At 44.6% G+C, this 22,093-nt stretch overlaps 2 protein-coding genes across 2 annotated transcripts in view; one reads left to right on the top strand and one right to left on the bottom strand.

Annotated features, from left to right (window-relative positions):
* Window positions 1-1,470: 1,470 nt before the first annotated feature.
* Window positions 1,471-10,869, top strand: CLPS (colipase). The gene is made up of 3 exons (XM_084852945.1): window positions 1,471-1,586; window positions 6,619-6,741; window positions 7,534-10,869. The coding sequence occupies exons 1-3, from the start codon at window positions 1,521-1,523 to the stop codon at window positions 7,669-7,671; spliced, it is 327 nt and encodes a 108-aa protein (XP_084709071.1). The 5' UTR covers window positions 1,471-1,520; the 3' UTR covers window positions 7,672-10,869.
* Window positions 10,870-11,392: 523 nt separating this feature from the next.
* Window positions 11,393-22,093, bottom strand: part of LOC146348367 (armadillo repeat-containing protein 12-like) — a 67,200-nt gene continuing 56,499 nt past the window's right edge. The window contains exons 2-6 of the mRNA XM_084852943.1: window positions 20,899-21,056; window positions 18,378-18,512; window positions 15,567-15,740; window positions 13,898-13,969; window positions 11,393-12,091 (exon numbers count right to left, since the gene is read on the bottom strand). Of these exons, the coding sequence (XP_084709069.1) occupies window positions 11,450-12,091; window positions 13,898-13,969; window positions 15,567-15,689 (837 nt within the window). The 5' untranslated portion in view covers window positions 15,690-15,740; window positions 18,378-18,512; window positions 20,899-21,056 and the 3' untranslated portion in view covers window positions 11,393-11,449. The remainder of the gene's footprint in view (window positions 12,092-13,897; window positions 13,970-15,566; window positions 15,741-18,377; window positions 18,513-20,898; window positions 21,057-22,093) is intronic.

Below are 22,093 nucleotides of genomic sequence, written 5' to 3'. Positions count from 1 at the left end.
ACCCACTGCCATCATCTAGCAAGATTGCTTGAGGTCCATGGCCTGACAAAGCTCCCAGCCTAGGAGCCACTTAATTGCAGGCAAAATTCCTTAAAGTGAACTTGCCAGCATTGCCCAATATCAGGGAGGCTGTCGTGCTTTTAGTTCTAACATCGAGCAGCTTGCCAACACTGCATTGAGTTGCCACGAGAATTAATATCTTGGGCAGGGGCTAGGAAGATGAAGGACAACGTAGCCCATCAAAGTGTTAGGGGCTTGAGGACAGGATGTCAGAGCTGGACTGCTGGTAAGGAAATTGGACAGTCTGAACCAGCCTGCAAAAGTTTGGGCTGGAGACAGTTACTGAGAGCTAATGACCTGGCTTGAGCATAACCACAACCCAGAGTATGGCTTGAGTATGCGTTGTCATTGAATTGTGGATTGTCATTGAATTGTGGGTTGTTGTTGAAGTGTGGGTTGTCATTATGTGAGAACCCTGCATTGCTGTTTAACTATGGGTTGTTAATCATGATCAACCCAGAGTTCACAATCCAACAACAGACCATGGGTTCTCTTCCTGGATTGTTCATGGTTAACAACCCATAATTAAAAACATAGTGCAGGGTTCACATGTAAAGACAACTCACAATTCAACAACAACCCATGACTCAACAACCCACAATTCAATGACAACCCATGCTCAAGCCATACTCTGGGTTGTTGTTACAAGCGAACTGTGTCTGCCTTACACTTGCAATTTTCAAGAACCCTGGAGGGTGCATTGTAGCCTATAGTTGGCAGATGTCTCTACAAGGATTTGGACAACTTCCAAATTTAGCCACTTTTCTGTAATTTCAGTGATATATTCTCTTCATAGAAAATGCAGCTTAAAATGCTACTGACATCCAGTGACCCAGGAACCCCTGGGCTAATGGAGGTTATCAGGAAAATTTCATATCACTAGTTCTGCTTCTCTGGTGCTTTATGGGTCAGAACAGGTGTCCTCATGACTTTGCTTTGCACTCTGGTGCGTTGTGTGTCAGAACAGAATGTCCTCATTCTGCTATCCAGGTGAGTTTGTTTTCAGCAGCTTTGCTGCAATGTGATAATTGTGGACTGAGTTGCAAGCAACCATAGAACTATTGCACCATATGCTTGATGCAGCCCATATCCACCCCACTTAACCCACCTAGTCTCCATACTAATTTTGTCATGTGGTATGGTCCTTACACTCTGATCTTGCACACATTTACTCAGAAGTAAGTTCCAATGAGTTCAGTGGGACTTTCTTCAAGTAAGTGTACATAGGCTTGCAGTCTAAGTCTCCAGCTTTTCTAACAGTTCACTCTTCTATGGCTTGTTTTGTTTTGTTTTTTTGCTCCTGATAGAATGTCACCATCATGGGGACACATATTCACATTTGATTGGAAGGAAGGATTCATGTGGCTTTGGTGCCATGTTATATAAGTCTGCAACAACACCAGTAGTTCTGTATTCTCCTCCTAAGAGCATCAGATCGACTCGCTGTCTACTAAGTACCAATGTGTAGAGTTTGGGTTTTGCTGCTGCTCACACTTGCCCTGACGGAAGGGCTCATCTTCAATCTGGTAAGAGGGCACTGGGTAATATTTTTGTACCCTTTCCAGGGGCAACACTGATGAAGGGGATTTGCTGTCTGGCACTCATGGTATCTTTGCTGGTATTGGGATTGTCACCTGGTTCTATTATAATAAAAGGCTGTTACAGGCAATTCTTCACACACTTCATTTGATTCCAGCATATGATCCTATTCAGGGTTTATTTCAGAGATGACTAAGTCATTCCAGTTCACTATAGAACAACAGTGTAATCTGTTATTCTATATAACAGTGTAATCTCTATGGAATGGGGGGGATCAAAATATCTGTGAAACCAGGATAATTTTGGTATCAGCCTATGCAACAGGGAGATAGATTCCCATTTCTTGTCAAAGGAAATTGAGCACAAGTCTATGGCACCTGAGAGTCCAATTCTTGGCAAATGTGTCCATAAAACTAGATGTCTGGAATTTCAAGCAAGGGCATTATTAAGAAAGGAAAGTTGGAAAGGAGGCGAGTACTACTGAATCAACCTTATATTACTTAAATATAAGTCCTCAAAGGGCCAGTGATTAGGGATGTCGGAGAAATCCACAACCGAACCAAAGGAGTTCAGATTTTTATGACAGCAGACTGGTTTTCTCCCTGTTGGGCAGATTCTGCAGACTTGTAGACCAGTTTTCTTTGTTGTAGAAAAATACAGAAAATATTAAAAACCAGCCAAAAATGTGCATTTCCCCCATAGGCTAAAGCATGAAAATGCACACTAGGGGGGATGCTCATTTTTGCACATGCAAATTTGCACAAATGTGCATTTGCACAAATTCAGAAACAAAAAAAATCTGATTCTGTCGATGAGCAGATGATAGAATGAAAGGCACCTGTCAATCTCTGAAACACAGATGGAATGGATTTTACACAATCCGTACATTCCTACAGTGATACTCTCTATTCAGTGGATGGTGCTGGATTTGGACCTATGAGGTCTGGGTTCAAGTCCCTGCTTAGGCACAGCTTTATTAGCTGGCTTTGTCCACTACAATGTTTTTGGCTTCTCCATATTGCCCCGGAGAATCAGCCATGAATACTACCCTAATTTTGCAGGGCTCTGTTAAGCTAGTCTTTCTCCTCATCCTTTTGTCTGAGAATTCCCTCTGCCAGCAAGACAGATGGAGGGTGAAGCACCATTTGCGAATGTCTGTCCTAGCAGAGGGGGAAACTAAACAAACAATGTGGGTAAGATTTCATAGTAGGAATTCTCCAGAAAAGGCAAAGAGAACCCATAAAACAATCCAACTGGTGGAGGGGGAACTGACAAGCCTTGACTGTGTGATAGTGCCAAAAGTCTGTGGGCAACTGGAGTTTTTCAGCTTGTATCAATACAGGGCATTTGCCGAAGGGATGTCAGAGGGTAGTCTAATACTTCTAGTCAATTAGTCTAATGAGGGCTAGAAGCTTGTGTTCTTTTATTAATTTTGCCGTATTTATTCTACATATTTTCCTCACCCCATACAATCTGTGATACCATCTTAGAGCCAAACAACACAATACACTAATAGCCTAGCATGTAGCTGAGGATTGTCTTTTGTTTTACTCTAGCTTAACTGGATGTGGCCCCAATTCGAATCAGGACCAAGACACACCAGGAGGGGAGGATTAAAACTTTCTTCCTCCACCCACTTTTCCCCATAATTCCTTCCCATCCATCCTCTGTGTGTGTGAGGGGGGCCAGGGGGTTAAGAAAAGAAAAAAGTCTCCATTGACTTGAATTGAGACTTTTTTCTTTTATAAACCTCCCCAAGGAGGGCAGGCATTTCAGGGGGAAATGGGCTGGAGGTTTAATCCTCCCCTCCTGATGCATGCTGGTCCTGATCCAAATCAGGACCATGTGCAGTTACACTAGGGTAAATAATACTATCAGGATCAGCTACATGATTAGCATTATGTGTAGTGTGGCCCTTATTAGATATCCTACAAAGTGGTCCCACCTCTACAGAGATGGCAGTCCCTTTCTACTTAAACACTCCCATCCAAAAGGCTCTGTATCTGGGATGGAGTCCGCTATGGTGGTCCCCTACAGAGGAAACAGCAGCTAGTAATGGCTTAAGAAAAGCTTGCTTGCATTTCAGAGCAGCTGGGGTCTGAGTCTTATGTTCAGAGGAAGGCAAGGGAGAGCTCACTCATGGTGGGTGTGGGACCAGTGGGGAGCTGTCAGGGCACCCAGTGGTGCAGCTAAGGCTGGACTTCGGGGCTTATGTCCAGGGCCCCACAGCTGGTAGGTGGGATGACCACCCAGAGAGTGGTAGGAGACGGGAGCAGCAGCAAACAGATCTCAGCACATCGCCCTGACCCAGCAAGACTGATGCCACTCACCACAGCATCCTTCCTTTTTATTTCAAAAAACATTCTCTAGTCAGATGCTGTCCAGCTGGACATGTACAGATGCTCATTTTATTATGTTTGCTAGGCCTGTGCATGGGGCCGCTGCTTCACTTCGGATGCTGCTTTGGACCTTCTGAAGCAGACCCAGTTTGCTTCGGACTGATTCAGACCCCATCCTCTTCTACTAGGATCTGAATCCGAGGGGAGAGTCAGACATCCGAATCACTTGTTTTTGACATTTTCCTATTGACTTGCATGGGAAAATGCAAACAGCCATAACTTTTTCAGTTTTCATGATACAGACATGACATCTGGGGAGCTCTCAGCCCCCCGGAGGGGATCCCACCTGCCATATTTCAGACAGTTTGGGCCAGGAGTTTTTGCACTAGATGCAGGTGAAATTTGATTTGTTCCACAAAAACTCTCAAAGCAAAGAGCTGTAACTTTCCACTGCCTTCACAGAATTGCATGACATTTAGGGAATCCTGACCACCCCCACCCCTGGAGGGGATCCCACCTGCCATATTTCAGACAGTTTGGCCAAGAGTTTTTGCGCTACGTGCAGGTGAAATGGGCTGTTACCAGAAACTCAGACCAAACTCAGCAGGGAGAATAACTAAGTTAGGTGTGTTGAAGTGGAGGTCACTCATCCCTAATTGCTGCTGTAGGTTTCTTTGAAGTGCAAACAACCCTTATTCAGAAGAATCACAGGCTCAGCCCCTCTGTAGCTGAATAGACACATTACCTGGCAGGCAGGCAGGCTGGCAGAGTAGTTTGTTTTTGTAGTAATGTGCTTTTCCCCCCCTAGCACACACAAAATAAATATTTTATATTTATTTTATATTTCAATTTTTAAAAATTAGCCACACCACACCTGCCAAATTTCAGACATTTCTTAATTTAAAAAAATGATGCAAGTGAACTGAAGGAACTGAGAGTGTAGCAAGTGCACCTTGTTATCCAGTTTAAACTTTAAAGATGCAGTTGGTGATCTCCGATGACCGCAGGCTGTCAGTGGTATTCTGGCAGAGGCAGGAAGACACAGCAACTCTGCCAGGTGGGACCTGTGGTAGGTCTAGAGCTAATAGATGGCAATGGGTGCCGACCTCATATTCTATACGGAAGAGCTGGCTGGGGCCGCAAACGAATCAACAATGCCTTGCCCACCAGGGCATGTCAGGGAAGAGCAGCCTGGGGCCAGAAACAGTTCAACAATGCCTTGCCCACCAAGGCATAGTATACTTATTCTCATGCTTTGGTCACTTAGATTGAATGAGTACACTTTAAGTCCTTCTACAAGGAGCTACTGATGGGCGAGTGTGGTACACGCAACTGCGGTAATGCCAGCTCCAAGAGCGTATGCTGGTTGCTTCAAAAAATGCTTGATTATATATTTCTTTTTGTAATAAAGGAAGGAAGAAAGAAAAGGAAAAGGAATAACAAATCAACATTGCCTTGCCCACCAGGGCATATGGAACAGCGGTGGCAGAGACAAACCAAAGTCAAGCCCGCCAAGAGGGCATATTCTGTAATAGGGGAAGACTGTGAGGGGTGACTGGGGCTTGACTGCCCTGGGGCAAACAGCAAGAGCAAATGAAAAGCAGATACAGAAAGAAAACTCTCTACATGCCAAAGGGTAGGGGGAAAGGAGTAACAGTGCATTACTCATCGGGACTTGAAACTGGAGACTGAACCACTCTCCTGCAGCTGTAGTACTACAGCAATGTACTGTTTGAAGAGAAAAACCACCCATGCAAGGCGGTCACCTTGAACTTCAAAAATAAGACAGACGATTGTCCTGAGACTCTTTAACTGAGGCAGGAAGCAAACACAGCCAGCCAGCCTGGAGGGCACATCCACATACCCATGCCACGGGGGTATATGTCTGTGGTGGTGGAGGAAGACATAGAGATGCTACAGCATCCCCTTACATTCAGAGCTACTGTCCAGCACTGAGATCACAGCCTGACATAACTAAGTATTGAGGAGGACGAGGAGGACAAGGAGGAGGACCCATAGAGATACAGAGGTGCTTGGAGCATCCCCTTGGGTTCAATCGGAGTTGAGTTAGTGTATAGAAGCACAGAGAAATCATAATCATAAGTCATAGTAATAATAATGCAGAGTTAGCAAACATTTTTCTCTCTCTTATGTATCAGGAATGTAGAAGCACTTCTAAAGCATGGGATAGTGGCAAGGGGTGGGGGAAGAGAAGAGGAATGTTAATTGTGTGCTTCACACCTGAAGTTATACACATGGCCTTCTAAAGCACGCACACACGCTTGTAAGAGCATTAAGCCCAGGCTCTAAACTTACCTAGTTGCACCCATGGGAGCACCAAAGTGCATAAAACCAGAAGTCCCTCTCAGCCTCAATTATCCTATATGAAAAATAGGTGTAATGACTGTAATGTAACTGACAGAATTATGCAGATGAATTTAGCTAATCTCCCAAGGGTGGATGGAGCCAGGAGGTGATATGCTCTGATATTGACAGGTGATATTATGATATGTTTGGGGGACATTTGCAAGGCTGACCATTGCATCCCAAAATTAAACATTACCTGTGGCATTTTTAGCATATAAAAAGATCATATACATCAGTCTGAGAGTGAGAGGAGCAGCGGACGTGAAGATTTATCTGGTTGCTTGCATCTGATTTAACTATGCTTTCCTTCTAGAAAAATGGAGAACTGTGTTTGCAAAGTGTCCAGTGCAGAAGTCGTTGCTGTCACAGACAGAATGGGTTAAGTCTGGCTCGTTGTGCTGATAAATCGGCTGAGAACCAGGAGTGTTCCAAGAAGGTAGACGGCATTTCTTATGGTTTAGTACAAACTTGCCATCTGATGGTCCTGACAGCAATCATATTCTTTGTCTTGTTACTACACATATTGTAAAGTAGTTAATACCATTGAGAAGAGCATTGGACAAGACAAGGGAAACCAGTGGAGGGAGGAGCAGAGAGACGTAATGTGATCAGAATGATGGGCAGTGAAGGTTCAGTTAGCAGGAGGGCAGAGGAAATGGATTTAAGGCTGCAGTCCTATGCAGTCTACTTGGATGTATGTCCTACTGAGTTCCATGGGCCTTACTACCAGACAGTTCTGTATGGGATTGCCACCTAAGGCCAATATCCGATGCTATCACACCAACAGTGGCGCAACATCATGAGCACTAGCGCTATGACAGCCTTGGATGCAACCTAATGCCTGCAATCTATAGCCACTTTCCTGGGAGTTGGCCCCACTGAATTCAACGAGAGCCGCTTCTGAGGAGACGTGTGTAGGATTGTGCTATAAGAGGAGGAAAGGAATTGCAATGCTCAATGTGCGAGATGCTTACGGAAGTGCAGTAGAATGTAATGGTATCAGATGAAATAAAATAACGAATTCTGGGGGTGTTAAGAAGTTAGAAGGATTTTATACAAGATAGTCGGTATTAGGGGAAAGAAATGAGGTGGTTACTTTTGGGAGGGCCCATAGCTTGGAATAGCGTACACAAGCTACCGTCCGAGCCTTGTTAGACTGGTAGAATGGAGGAGAAACCGCACATTTAGCACTTACTCTGGTTCTGATCTAGCCCTCCATCTCTTCCAGCACATGTATGGCGTTTACTACAGGTGTCCCTGTCAGAATGGCTTAATTTGTGACACTGACTGGACAATTGTGGGGAGTGTCACCAACACGGACTTTGGCATCTGCAAAGACCCAGCGAAGAGAATCCAAAGTCAATGAGGAAAATTATTAAAGATGTATGCATTCTCCTCTACTCCTTCCATTAGCTGATATCACTTCCATGGCAAAAAAATTCCCATTTTAAATTTCCAAACAAATCATTACTGTCCTTCTTTTCTTTTTCATGTATGCATTGATTTGTATAAATGGCAAATACTTCCCAACATATGCCTCATAAAACCTGCTAAAAACCCTTACTTGCCATAGGCATATACCATACTCTTGCCTAGGGATGTTGGAGAAATAGGCAATGGATTCAAATGAGTTTGGAGTTCTATGAAATGACCTGTGGATACGTTTTTCTGAATCATGCAGATCCCGCAGGCTTCTGGAACATTTTTCACTGGGGGGGGTGAAAGTTATTAAGTTATTGAGTTATTTAACTTAAAGTTAAATTAAGCACTAATGCAAATTTGCGCAAGTAGAATAACATTCTGGTTAAACAAATCTGATTCCATCAATGAGTAGATGACGGAATAAAAGACACCTGACAATCCACGAAATACAGATGGAACGGATTTATCAAAAATCCATACGTTCTTACTCTTGCCACTTTCTCAAAGTATCTGTATACATCAATTCAGCACTGCATATCCACACTTTCAAACTTGTTCATTCAGTCCCATGAACCCCATCATTTTACTGAAAAGCATCTTGAGCTTTATTTTTCCTCATCTAGACCAGTCTTCTAGACCTCATCTAGATCAGTCTTCCTCAACCTGGCATTCTCCAGATTCTCACATTCTCTTCACACCTTAGATAGCTCCTTTAGAGATCTGACTGGTTCTGTCTGAAACCCAGAGCAGATTAACCAGTCCACAGACATTGGAGCCACCAGCCTCTACAGTGCCACCCTCTCAGCTATCTTTGGCCCTGCCTTGTTTTAGGTAACAGGTCTGGACCTAATATGTCATGCTGAACTGAATGAGAAGAGAAAAAAACTACATCAGGCTCCTTTAGAGTTCTGACTGGTTCTGACTGAAACTCAGAGTGGATCCACTACCCCACAGACACTGCAGCCACCAGCCTCCACTGGGGAGGAAGATGCAACATCGGATGCATTCAGGAATGTCTTAACTTGGGAAGCAGAGAGTTCAGCTAAGCTCATCTAAGATGAGTTTCAAGAGTTATGCACTTCTCCTTCTCCATCTAAACCAGGGAGAATACTCCCTACTAGACCAATGGCACAGCTTAATATCAGAGTGCAAAGCCAGTCAACAGATCAAGTTATCTCCCTTCACTTTTTATCCAGGGACATCAGAAATACATGGTTCTAACTCAGCCTTCCCCAATCTGGTGTCCTCCATATGTTTTGGACTTCAACTCCCATCAGTCCCAGCCAGCATAGCCAAAGGCCAGAAATGCTGGGAGTTGTAGTTCAAACTATCTAGAGGGCACCAGGAGAGAGTTAGAGGACCAGAGTGATTCCTGACTAGGTCCAACTAATTCTGCATGTCAAAGTATAGTGCAACACATAATGTGTACATAAGAGAATTATTTGCTCAGACAACTTTTCCCCCATACTCCTATGGCCCTCCTCCCTTACCCACAGAATAAATAACTAGTTCTTTGCATCTAACCTGGACAGGCACATAACAAATGTAGACAAAATGAGTCTCATCTACTTTGAACATCTTCCTTTTTCTGGGCAAATACAGATTCAAAGGGCTTAGCTCATGGCCAGTTTATGTTCTGGTTATAGGAACTGGGATCCTTAAATTTCCCCCAGGAGTTCTCTGACAGCCAGCATGCGAAAGTAGCCCAAGGGTGGAGAATCTGTGGTCCTCCAGATGTTGTTGAACCACAGCTACCATCATCCTTGACCATTGGCCATGCTGATGGAGGTTATAGTCCAACAAGTCCTGGTGGGCCACAGGTTCCCCACCCCTGAACTAGCTGCTTTCCCTGTCATAGCACTCATCCAATGGGAATCCTGATGTATATTGGGAGGATTTCCATACAATTCCAGGTGTGCAGTACAAAGAGGTATGTGTGATAAATAAATGTATTAGCATTCATTCAGCAGCCTTCCCCAACTTGGCAGCTTCCAGATATGTTAGGCTACAACTCCCATAATACCCAGCCAGCATAGCCAATGGCTAGGAATTATGGGAAGTGTAATCCAACACAATTGGAGGGTGCCAGGTTGCTGCTGTTGAGCAAGGATAAAGAACGTGTGGCTCTCCAGATGTAGTTACATTGCAGTTCCCATGATCCCTCACCATAGACTATGTTGGCTAGGGCTTATGGGAGTTGCAGTCCACCAACATCTGGATGGTCACACTTTTACCACCCCTGCTGTAGAGGCATAGAGGCAGAAGGCTCACCAATTGCCCAAAATTACAGCAACAACAACAATAGGCCCCCAAGTATGACTTAAAAATGGATTGCCATTGGATTTCATTTGTGTGTGTGTGTGCTTTTTGGTCTCTGAAGTGACAGAACGCCTACTGCAATCTGCTATGCAACATCTTCTCTGGAACTATAAGGGCTAAAGATATACTGTTATGGAACATATAATTCCAATGCAAATCGCATAATTTTAGGGAAGGGAAGTCCTAAGTGTTAGCAGCTCTCGCATGAATCCTACATATGCGAAAGAGAACAAGGATCTGCCATTGCAGCCATTTGAAGAATTCATGGCTTCAAGATGGCTCAAAACACATCTGCATGGGGTTTCTTTGAGGGATCAGATGAGCTCATTCAGCTCACATGATCTCCAAATACTACACATGATTGGCTCCTTGTCCACCTGCATGGTGTCTGGAGGAATGCTAATCTAATGTGAACCATGCAGTTACAAGTTGTGATGTCTATAGGCACACTCCTCATGTACCACAGCAGATCTTTCCTTCCAGGCAACTTCTCCTATTCTTCTAGCATGGCCTTAATTGTTTCTAACTTAAAACTAGAGGCATTCCAGCATAGGTATCCCTTCAGAGACTATTGTGCATACAGGTCCACAGATATTTAGGGTGCAATCCTATGCATGTTTAGACAGAAAAAAAGTTCCACAAATCCCATCATGCCCCAGACAGCCACACTGAGCAAACTATGAATATGTAGCAAAGAACACATGATCAAGATGCATCAGATAATAGTTGCAAGGATCCTCTTAGCAAAAGCTTGATGAATAGCATATATACCATCTCTGGTACAGTGGAAAAAGAAGAGAGCTTCAGCTAATGGGTGGTATAGAAATGTAATAAATAAATAAATAAATAAATAAGGTTTGGAATATCTTGTTCATGAATAACATAACAAGTTATAAGCTGCTGTGGGAGGGAAGAACGAGCTCCATCCAGACCTTCCCCCCAAAGTTGGACACTTTATCACTTATTGCAACATGCTTAGACTTGGTGATTTTGTGTGTTAAATTGAAGTAAAATCCAATATAAGTCCTATTTAGAGTAGACCCATTGAAGTGAATGGGACTTGAGTTAGTCATGACTACCTTAACTCCCATTCATTTCAATGGGTCTACTCTAAGTAGGACTTATGTTGGCTTTTGCCCATTGTAATTGATTTTAATGACTGTAGTGGGAAACATACATATATATATATATATATAATCAGTGAGCAGTGGGTGGGTGGAAGGGAACTGAGCTTCTAAAACCCATCAAGCAAGGGCTCTTCAGCTTAAGTAGAAGTTAAGTTCCTGAGCACTTCTATGGTCAGATGAAATCAGACTTTTTCCTGACACAGAGACAAGCAAGCAGTTGTGTCATCTCTTTGTCAATTCATTTATTAGTCTTTTTTTCATCTATAAACTGTCCCCTTAAATGCTGCTGTCACCATCATCTGAGCCATCAGCCGGAAGAGGACGAAAGCTGCCCCTGGAGTCATCAAGGACACGGCCACTGCTGTTAACGCTGATGTTCTCAAGGGGGTGGAAGCTGTGGTCAGCTCTCTCAAGGGGATAGAAGCTGTGACCAGTCTCATCAGTGCCTTGGAGTGGGTGAAAGCTGTGGCCACTGTTATCAAGGGTGGTGTCAACAGAGACATCCATGGTGCCGGAGGAGAGGGTGCTGGGAGTGAAAGGCTGGCTGCTAAGGGTGCTGCCTGTGACCTGGCTAATTCTTGTTGATTCAAGGGGGTAGACGCTTATGTTAGCCCCAAAGGGGAGTCCACTGACCACCCTGCTCTCGTCCTTGTCAAGCCGGAGGCTGAGTATGACCTTACAGGCCTGAACCTGGATCTCCTCCTCTGGGTGGATGATGAGAGCAAGCAAGCAGTTGGACAGGCGGGAGTTGTCACCGAAGAGGATTTCATGAACAGACTGATCAGTGTACTGCCACTGTACCAACTGGTACTGAGGAGACAGGCGCCCCTCATTAAGCCGCTCCACAAAGACTAACATCTCATAAAGCAGGTTTGTAGGTAGAGAAGGCTGGATGAAGTTCAGGAACTGAGGTGGTGCCTTGGGGAGAGAAACCACAACTGGCTTTAGTCAGGGCTCTTCTTCCTTCCTTCCACCCCAACCCCCCGCCATCCACACACACATGATTCTGTGGATAAACTTTCATGGCAGACCTAACTCTTGCTCTCAGTCACTTACGCACTGCCAAAACAAGAGGAAATGCACCATCAAAAGAAAAAAGAGGACAAAAGGGGACACCAATTTGCATAACATTTGCGTATGTTAATTTATAGGCATTGGTGCGCATTTCCTGTAATTTAAATAGAAATACAATACATCCCACCATGATGGGGGAAGGCTGTGACTAGGTGACCTGAGTGCCTGCTCAGTCTGCTCTCCAAGCGCTGGCTGCTGATGGGCAACTTGAAGGATGTGGACTGGGCAACCCTTCACACAAAGGACTGTCATCTGACAGCCCTTCAGATGGCAGTGGACGATCCTCTGCAAGACCAGGACACATGGCCACCCTCCCAGTCTCTGCTGCCGGAGATGCTGTAGGGAATGGAGTAGAGAACCTGGCAGGGGGCACCAATGGTAGTGCCATTCTCTGCTTTGTCCACCAAGAGGTATTCTGGCTTTGACCTCCATGCATCAAAAGGCAGAGTTCTGGAATGGTGCAATGCAAGTGAATCAGAAGAACGCCCCCTCCCCATCTCGTTCTCTTGACAATAGAATCCATCCCAGCGGTGGGGCAGATCAGTGGGAGGACAACTGGGTGACAAAAACAGATCCAACGGTTCCAAGGCCGCATGGATTTCTAGCCCACAGTTGGACCTCTTATGGAACGCCGAACTCCATAAGCTACTGCTGTGCATGCTTCAGTCACGTGGGCACGCTAAATGAGTCTGGCTGGTGATTCCAAGGACACCTGCTGTGTCCTGCTCCCAGGCCAGCTGGGGAAAACATGCTTTTAGTTTTCCAACAGTTCTTGCCTTTCTCAGCTGGTTCTCCAAATGAGAGAGTAAAGGTTTTTATCTTTTAAAGATAAAAAGTGGCCAATTTCCCCCTCAGTACGGAGCATGTGTGTGTGGAGGGGGGCAGGGTGTTGTACTCAACGCACATCAGAATCTATATGAAACTGGGTCTTGTTAAGGGGTCTTATTCTGGGACCAGATTGTTTGGAGCATGCTAAAAGTGTGGCAGCTGCAAAGCCTGTCCAACGTGGGAAACCTCCATAAGAGCCAAGGCTATGCAGGCTCCACAGTATGGGGAATCAATAATCCTGATGAGAAAATTGATGACCTAATCCCTGTAAGAAGATGAAAGTTCCAAAGAGTTCGGTGAAAAAGGAGCAGAAACAGGGGTGGTTGGAATAAATGCCTACCTCCCTGCTCTCTTTGCCCTCAAAGGAAGAGATTCTGGCTCTTTTGCAGTTCATCAGAATGACTTACTGGATTCAGCTTAGCCAGAATTTCCTCCATAGCTGCACGTATGTATGTATATATCCATGTTTAATTAATCCCTTTAGCTAGAACACATTTATTTATCTATTTGTTACACGTATATCCTGCTTTTTCCTCCAAGGAGCCCAAGGCAATGTACACAATCCTTCTCCTTTCCATTTTATCCTCACAACCACCTTGTGAGGTATGTTAGGCCAAGGGCCAGTGACTGGCCTGAAGTCACCCACTGAGCTTCATGGCTGAGTGGGGACTTGAACCCAGGTCTCCCCAGTCCAACCCTCTATAACCACTACACCACACTGGCTCTAACCACTACACCACACTTTCCAAGCCAACCTCTCTGATACTCCCTGTCCCCATACAATGCAAAGCTTCCTTGTACAGATACAAGGATAGCCCTTACCCGACAATTCATGATGTCGTACAGCATGTCTTCCTTCTGGGCGAGTGTGCTGAGGAACTTGAGAACTTGCACCTGAACAAACAGATGAGAATATTGGTCTCAGAAATGATCAGGGAGGGAAAATCAGGCACTAAACCACCCCTCCTCAACCGGGTGCTCTTCAGATGTGCTAGACTACAACTTCCATCATCCCCAGCTAGTGTGGCCATTGGGAGCTATATTCTAACATATCCGGAGAGCGCCAGGTTAGAGAAGGCTGCTCTAGAATCTTCAGCAGTGAAAGCAAAACCTCAAGGTCTGCTAGCAGGAAGAAGAAGAAAACACTCTGTGGCAAACAGATGAGGAACAGTGAGCAAGTAAGATTATTTCTTTTTGCCGGATCAACTAGTCCTTTCAACTTCTGGAAGCAAGCAGTCAAGCTGCATGTTATTCAATGGATTGTTGAGCACGAATAAAAAATGCAACTCCGATTTTAGAGGTGATAGTGATATTTTTCTCATTATATTACAGATAATCTGCTCTTGCTGGCAGGTTCAGGGAATAGAAAGCCCAGAGAGAGTGAAGTGATTTTTTTTAACCAAAAATATGAACATAACAAAGCTGCCTTATATTGCATCAGATCATTGGTTTATCCAGCGCTTTTTACTGACTGACAGCAGCTCTCCAAAGCTGCCCTGATAATTTAATTGAAGGGTGGGTGTATACATTTTAATAGTTCTAATAAGCATTCCCTCTATTTCCAGTGTCCAAGATGTGAGTGCCGTTGCTTATGAAGCTAAAATGTCACCACCTACACTCAAGAGGGAGGTTTCAGTAAGCTTAGGGGAAACCAAGGTTTGCAGAAAAAAGAGGATGAGGACAAGGATGAGAAGAATGAGGCGGAGAAAAACCTGAGGTGTGTGTGTGGGGGAATCCCCTCCCCTCAAAACACAGCCCAGTGACGACTGGGCGTGGAATGCTGACTGACTGTTGGGAGGGGGAATGGAAAGCCAGGCTGGGGGAATGGAGCGGAGTACCTTGGAAAAGGGCCCTGGAACAGGAGCACTCCACACTCCAACATTTTGTTGCAGTTGCCACTTGGTCCCTCTATTTCTAATGTTCAGACTATGAATGTCATTGCTTATGTAGCCAAAACAGCAGCATCAACACAGAGAACAGTGGGAACCGTAGGCTTACGGGAAGCCGAAGGTTTGCAGAAGTGTGTGTGTGTGTGTGTGTGTGTGCGTGCGTATTTTAAACCCCTCTATTAATTGAGGACTGAGTGTGCTCCATGACCAGAGAAGGCTGATTGACCTGCTTGGTGGGCGGGGGGGGGGGAGGGGGATATAAACAGGGGTGGGAGAGGGGAAATGGAATGGGAGAGCATCATAAACTGCTGCACTCCGCATTGCACATTTTTCTTACAGATCTGACTTGTAATAAACAGTGATTCACTTAGGGAGAAATCAAACAATTGTTATGTGTGTCTATTTGTAGGGACTGTGGTGTGAAATTAGTAGTAGTAGTAGTAGTAGTAGTAGTATTTACATTTCTATATGGCACCCTTAGCCAAAGCTCTCTGGACAGTTTACAGAAGCTGCACTTCTGCTCTGCTCCAGGCTCGCCCTGTACCAAATAACAGTGAGAAGGAAGAAGAGGCTCCCGCCTTCCTGCCTGTGTGATTTTGTACCTTGGCCAAAGTATTTGCCATGAACAGAATATCCATGAAGTTTGGTAGCAGCCTTTTCAGCAGTGGGTTAGTCTGATCTGGTATATTCAATCCGTTCAGCAGCCTCAACCCAGCAGCCTGCATATTGGCATTCCAGTTGCTGGTCACCAGCTCAACAATCTTGGGGACATATTCCTGCACAGGAAAACAAAGCAGGGTTTTATTTTGGTAATTTAATTATTTCTATCCTGCCCTTCAGGAGAATACTTTGAACAGGAGATCAGGGCACTAACTAGACCAGGAATCAGCCCCTGCACCTGCTCTTGAATTCTGCTCTGAATCATGGGAAGCAATAGAGCAGGAATGGGCAGAGGGTAGATCTCTGGGTGATTTGCTGTAGATCAGGAAGGATTTCTGACTCAATTCCTTTTAACAATAGCAGCAATTAAATGACTCTCACCAGCACCGCCACTCTAAATTATGCTGCTGAAAGGAAGAAAGCTTGGGACAAACAGGAGTGGGTTTTAGCTTGGAAAGGCTGTGAATTCCATTCCATTCTAGAACTCAGAGCAAATTCCTGGGCTCAGAATTCTTTAATGTTAAGTGTATGTCTGTTGCAGACTCCAGTTGGTGGACCTCCGGGCTAGTAAAAAAAAATGAAGCAGACCCCACGAGCCTGATGTCTGCCCACTCCTGCAACAGGGCATGTCTCAGAGCACAGGCATCACATGCATTTTTTTGCCACCACGAAGCAATCACAGCCCATTCCATATATATTCAGAATTATGGGCCAAGGCTTCAAAGTGAAGGGGTGTGGCTTCAAGGTCAAGGCGTGTGGCTTTCAGGAAGATGTGAGGCTCAGAACATCTCCTTCTTGATAATCAGGCTGATGCAGATGCTGGCAGAGCAGCTCAGCAAGCTTCATGGCTTCAGAAAGTTTTGGGGCTATGATCAAGTACATATATATCCCACGTGTCCTCTGAGGAGCTCAGGGTTCGCCCCCATTTTATCCTCAAAACAATCCTGTGAGGCAGGTTAGGCTGAGAGATAGTGAGTGGCCCAAGGACACCCAGTGAGCTTCATGGTTGACCGGGGATTTCCAAGTCCTAGTCTGACACTCTAAACGCAGCTAAGCAACCAAACGGAGTCATTTCCATGGTGGCCAGAAGGGGGCTTCCAGGCTCAGTGCCGAGGGTAGGCACGGTCGGGCAGCTCGTGAAGGCCCACATCCCAACAGTGACCCACTGACAAGAGCCTTCTGGAGCTGCTCTTCTTCCACATCATTGCAACCTCTTGTTCACCTGCCTCTTGCTCTGGCCCAGACAATAGTGGTGGTGAGATGGAGGAGCAGTAGATGCCCCTGCCGACTGGCTCACTGGCTGTCTCCCTGTCAAGCAAGCAAGTGGTAGAAATGACGAGAGAGAGGAGGAGTAATAGCAGCTGGTAACAATGGCAGTGGGAAGGTGGCTTCATTGGGGCAAGAGGCCGCTGAAAGTACCTTGCACATGAGCCCCAATACCTGGAGCCAGCACTGTGGGCTTCCATAGCCAGGGAGTGGTATTGTATTGTTCCACCTCATACTAGCTCATTCTTGTTAATGGCCCACCACTATTAACGTCCCATCCCACACATACATACACCCCATTCTCTTCCTTCCTCACTCTCTGCTGTCCTTGTCCTTGCAAAACATTCCATATTTTGCAGGGAATTAAATACTGCAGCCAGAATAAATTGTGTAAATAAGCAAAAATACCAAAATTCTTACTATTTGTTCTGAACTAAGTCTTTGGGTTCCCTTGCCACAAAATTTGGACTTGAATTTTTGGCCCCTGATATGTCTTTATCAACATCTGTGATAAACAGGACTGGGGTTTAGAGAGCTAGAAAGAAAGGTGAATTTTTTAACCTGCTTAACGGAGGTATCTGTAGACTTGGGGATTTTATTTCTCAGGGAGTTATAATGTCATACACTCAATTAGTATTAGTACAAGGACACCCCAGTTACCATTTTATCAATATTTGCACATTAGGAGTTACATTCAAATGATTTTCAGACAGGTAGACATGAACAGTCCTTTTCACCATTTGAGAAGATTACCATTTCAAATAGATAAAAAAGGTTGTTATCCAAAATATATTACATTTTGCAAGGGAAGGATGAGAGAAATAATACCGTAAAATATGATGAAGGAGATCTGTGAGCAGGAACTCCTGCTGATTTTAATTTTATTTTAAAAGCCACTGGAGGGGATAGATTGGGATTGCACAATTGGGGAACAAGGGTTTAGTCCTTTCCCTGGGCCATCCCACCTCCCCTAGCTACCTGAAGCTATTTGCCCTGTGAAGGAAACTATGCCTCCATACAGAGGTAGGGCATTGCATCTTTTTGCCCCCAGTACATATTTATATTATTTATTATAGCTCTTTTTTACCCCTGCCCTCCAAAATCAATTCACAGGGTGTCTTACAAAAAGAAATAAAATAAATCAGTAAAAGCACAAAAACAAATATATTAAAAATGACACACACAGCTGGTTGAGGGATGCTGGGAGTTGTAGGACTTATTCTGTCTAAACATGCATGAGATTGCACCATAAAAGCAGCAAAGGAACAGCATAAAATCATCAGCAGAGATCAAACAGACCACATTAAAATTAAAAGTATGCTGAGGTAGAAAGCCTTGTGGATGGTGTGTGACAGCTGTCGAAACCCTTGAATGCGGGTTTTCTTCATTGTGAATAAATGTTACTTGAAGCCTTAGTAAAAGAGCCACTGCTAGAACTTACACACATTAGAATTAGGGGTTTATACACAGCTTCTGTAAGTGGTTACCTGGATTTTTATTTTAAACCTCCAGATGACAGTGAAGGCTTTGAGGGCATGTAACGCCTCAGTTTGGGTGACTGTATCCCTATCATCCAGGAATGATGCCACCAATTTTATATCATCATTGGTACACGCATTTGCCTGGAAAGCAAGAAACAGATAATTAAATAGGAATAGGGCTGAACTAAAACACAAGTCACCCAAATTGGAATACAGCATAGATTTCATATTCACATAACACATTTTGCAAGTATGCTGAGCTACACAACCAATAAGAGATGCCACCAATCAGGGGGAGGCAACCTGGTGTTCTCCAGATGTTTTGGATTACAACTCCCATGAGTCCCAACCAACATGACAGGTGGTCATGGATTATGGGAGTTGTAGTCCAAAACATCTGGGGGGCACTGATTGTCTCTGTGGACACTGTGTGTCAATTAGATTTCACAATGGGATTTCAGATTTTGTGCCTCTTCTTTTATTGTATTTCTATCCTGCCTTTCCACCAAAATGATTGTGCTCAAGGTGGCCAGATGTGCAGTGATGGCATATCTGTATTTTACTTCAATAAATGCCAGGCAAAAGCGAGACCTTTATCAACCACACTCTCTAGCACAGGGATGGGGAAAGTGTGGTCCTCCAGATGTTACTGTAGTGCAACTCCCATCATTCCTGACCATTGGCTATGCTGGCTACAGCTGATGGGAGCTGCAGTCCAACAACATCTGGGGGGGCACACATTCCCCGTCATGGCTCTATTCTAACACAATCTACGATGTCTTAAGATTCAAACACAAAAATGGAAAGGTAAGTTATTCCACTGGCAGCTGGGGCCTTGCAGCTGGATGCCCCCTAGCACTACCCATCAAACGCCATTGTACAACTATTCTGTCTTTTCCTTCTTAATGGATTTTTTTGTGGGAAGAAAAAAAAGCAGTTGTAGTGTGAAAGCACAGGAGAGTTACAAATGGGAAAATATGTCATCTGGACCCCACCCCCATAAAATTCCATGAATAGGGCTGGGCAATTGCATGATAAAAGTGCCCATGGACTCTAACCCATAAGTGGATGGCACCTCCTGAGAGGCAACACTGTTGCTGACTTATGCATTGGTCAAACATGTATTTGAAGCCAAGCAGGCTGAATAGACACCAGAGGGGGCAATTTGAAGCAGGGAAATGGTTGGTGCAGAAGAGGCTTACATGTTCCCTCTCCCACTCTCTAACTTGGAGTGGCTTTTCTTTTCTTTTTGAACAGCATTGGATATGCACATTGGTGCTTACCATGTGGTTAGTGCCTAAGTCTAAAAAAGAGTAGAGGGAACAGAGAGTTGAGCTGCAAAAGGCTCCTGAGCATTTCACTCAGAAGGAATGCTCAGACATCACATCCATCCCAGGGTTATTCCTGTTCTACTGTGGCTGGGTGTTCCCTAATAACCTCGGGTGTGACCAGACGAGGCTTTTAACATGCCATCGCCCTGCCTTGTTTGAAGAATGTTATGTGTATGTGTCCAGATATTGCCATGCTCCCCATGTAACCCTCCTGTGCTTTCCTACTGCTCCTTCCATCTTTTTTCTTACTGCGGAAAATTAAAGAAGATGGAATAGCTGCCCAGTGCCTTCTGATGGTTAGCACCAGGACTCCTCTGTCTGGAAGCATCCCTGGAGGTAAATCTATGCTAGGATAGTAGCAATGAGCCTTTTGGATTCAAGGTGCTGGGGTTAAAATTTGGTGAGCTTAATCCAGTCTGGATTCCCTACATATCCTGCCTGAGTACACTGAAGTAGAAAGACAGCATCGTTTATTGTGCACCCTCATTCCACATCAGCTGCCACAATCCAGAGCTCCATGTATGCCTGGGGCTTCCATTGGTGGCTAAGGAAAGCAGGTAAAGGACCTCAGAAGAACAGGAGGCTCTTTAACAGTCCACCATTAGCAATGGGGAAGGGACAGTTGCACTTATAAGTTGGCTTCTTTGTTCGTTTGTTTTCAAACAAAAGTTATTAACTTGACTAACATTAGACATGGGAACTCACCAAATGGCAAACCCCAGCAGCCTACATGTGGGCTTTCTGAACTGACAAATCCTTGCTGGATCAAATATACTTGTCAGCATGGAGGAACAAAGCAGTCTGAAAAGATCACTCTGACACGTGCTCCAAATCCAGCCCAAGTCCAGTTGTCTCAGAATGGCCAGTTCAGCTGTAGACTCCCAGCTCTGAAACCTCTGTCCTGCATGGACCTTTCCATTTCTGCTGAAACACCTGCCTAGTTTTTCTCCGTGCAAAGTGTCACCTGAAATCCATTCCAGTAGAAACATTTGTCTTGTCTTTGTGGACTCTCTCTCTTTCTCCCACACACACACACCCTTTTCCAGAACAAGTGTTAAGGGCCTGGGGACTAAGTCCCACTTATCACTAGTGGAGCAGCATGGGCAGGCTAAAGAAGAGCCTTAAGATTTGAGCTTCCAGACTGCACTCAGTTGCATCAGTCTTGATCTTCCACATCACATTCTATGGACTCTCACCTCTGATTCCTTCAGATGGATACATTGTGTGATGGTATTAAGCGTTGCCCTCTTGGAGGTGGCATCTAGGTTTGGAGTGAGGGACTGCAGGAGCCGCCTGAGTTCTCCAGGAACTTTTGCTCTGACAGATGGAATTGGATAATACTCAACAGGATGTCCTAGAAGAAATCATTCAAAAGTGAAATACCCACCAAACTGTGATCACAGGGATTCTAGTACCACTTGCTGACATTTTTGCACCAGGCCTTCCTTGTCCTTCTGCATCAGCACAATGGAAGCTGTAAAAAGTTATTGTGAAGGGACATTTGAGACTGGGAAAATAGTGCAGGTACGTAGGGGTATAGCACAAGTTTGCAAACGGCATGCCTGGGATTGATATGCTGTGAGAGGACAACCAATCCCCAGAAAAATGCTCATGTGAGATGCTTCAAGCAGTTGTTCTAGGATAAAACCTGTGTGTGTGTGTGTGTGTGTGTGTGTGTATACACACATCTGCCAGCTTAGGAGAGACTCTAGTCCATGAAAACTTCTGCCATAAGGTTATGGTGCCACAAGATTCTTTGTTGTTTTTGCTGCAACAGACTAACACTGGAAATTGCTCCAACCTGGCATAATTGCCTTGCTGGCCAATGTAAATTCCTGGAGGATTTTTAAAAAGTGTGCCTAGGGTAAAATGGATAGCAATGCTTTGATAGCAGCATAGGCCTGAAGCATTTTGGCATCCCCATCCCACCCGCAATGTTTCTTGCACTCCCTCTTCATACATCCTTTTGACAAACCTCCTATATTCTCATATAGCTCAACAGTGCCTCTTAGAGCATCTGGTAAATTGGCACCATGACGGCTTTTCTCATCTTTTTCTTTCCCAATGCACATCCAAAACCTTAGGCTTCTTCTCTGATTAGGCTAACTGGTTCAAACTAGCTGGTCTATTTGAGATGTAAGTTAGAATTGTTAGGAAAGTCAGTCCAGCCACCAAGTAATTTTTTTTATTTGCTGGCTAGACCACTGACATCAGAAATGGAGGCTACTGCATGATTGAACAAGACATCAAGCAGTCTTTTCTAAGGGGCTTTTACTGAATTCAGATCCCCCACAAAAGTAAGAGTTTGCTTACTCCTTGGGAGCCTTCCCACTGATGTTTTTTTTTAAAAAAAATTCACAAGGTTTTATTAAGTTCTGTGTGTCTGGGTTT

The sequence above is a fragment of the Heloderma suspectum genome, chromosome 4 (assembly GCF_057233095.1).
Source record: "Heloderma suspectum isolate Gila_16-S chromosome 4, 16-S_ref, whole genome shotgun sequence".
Taxonomy (NCBI): Eukaryota; Metazoa; Chordata; class Lepidosauria; order Squamata; family Helodermatidae; genus Heloderma; species Heloderma suspectum.
The sequence above is the reverse complement of the archived record's forward strand: the minus strand, read 5'-3'. Positions and strand labels throughout refer to the sequence as shown.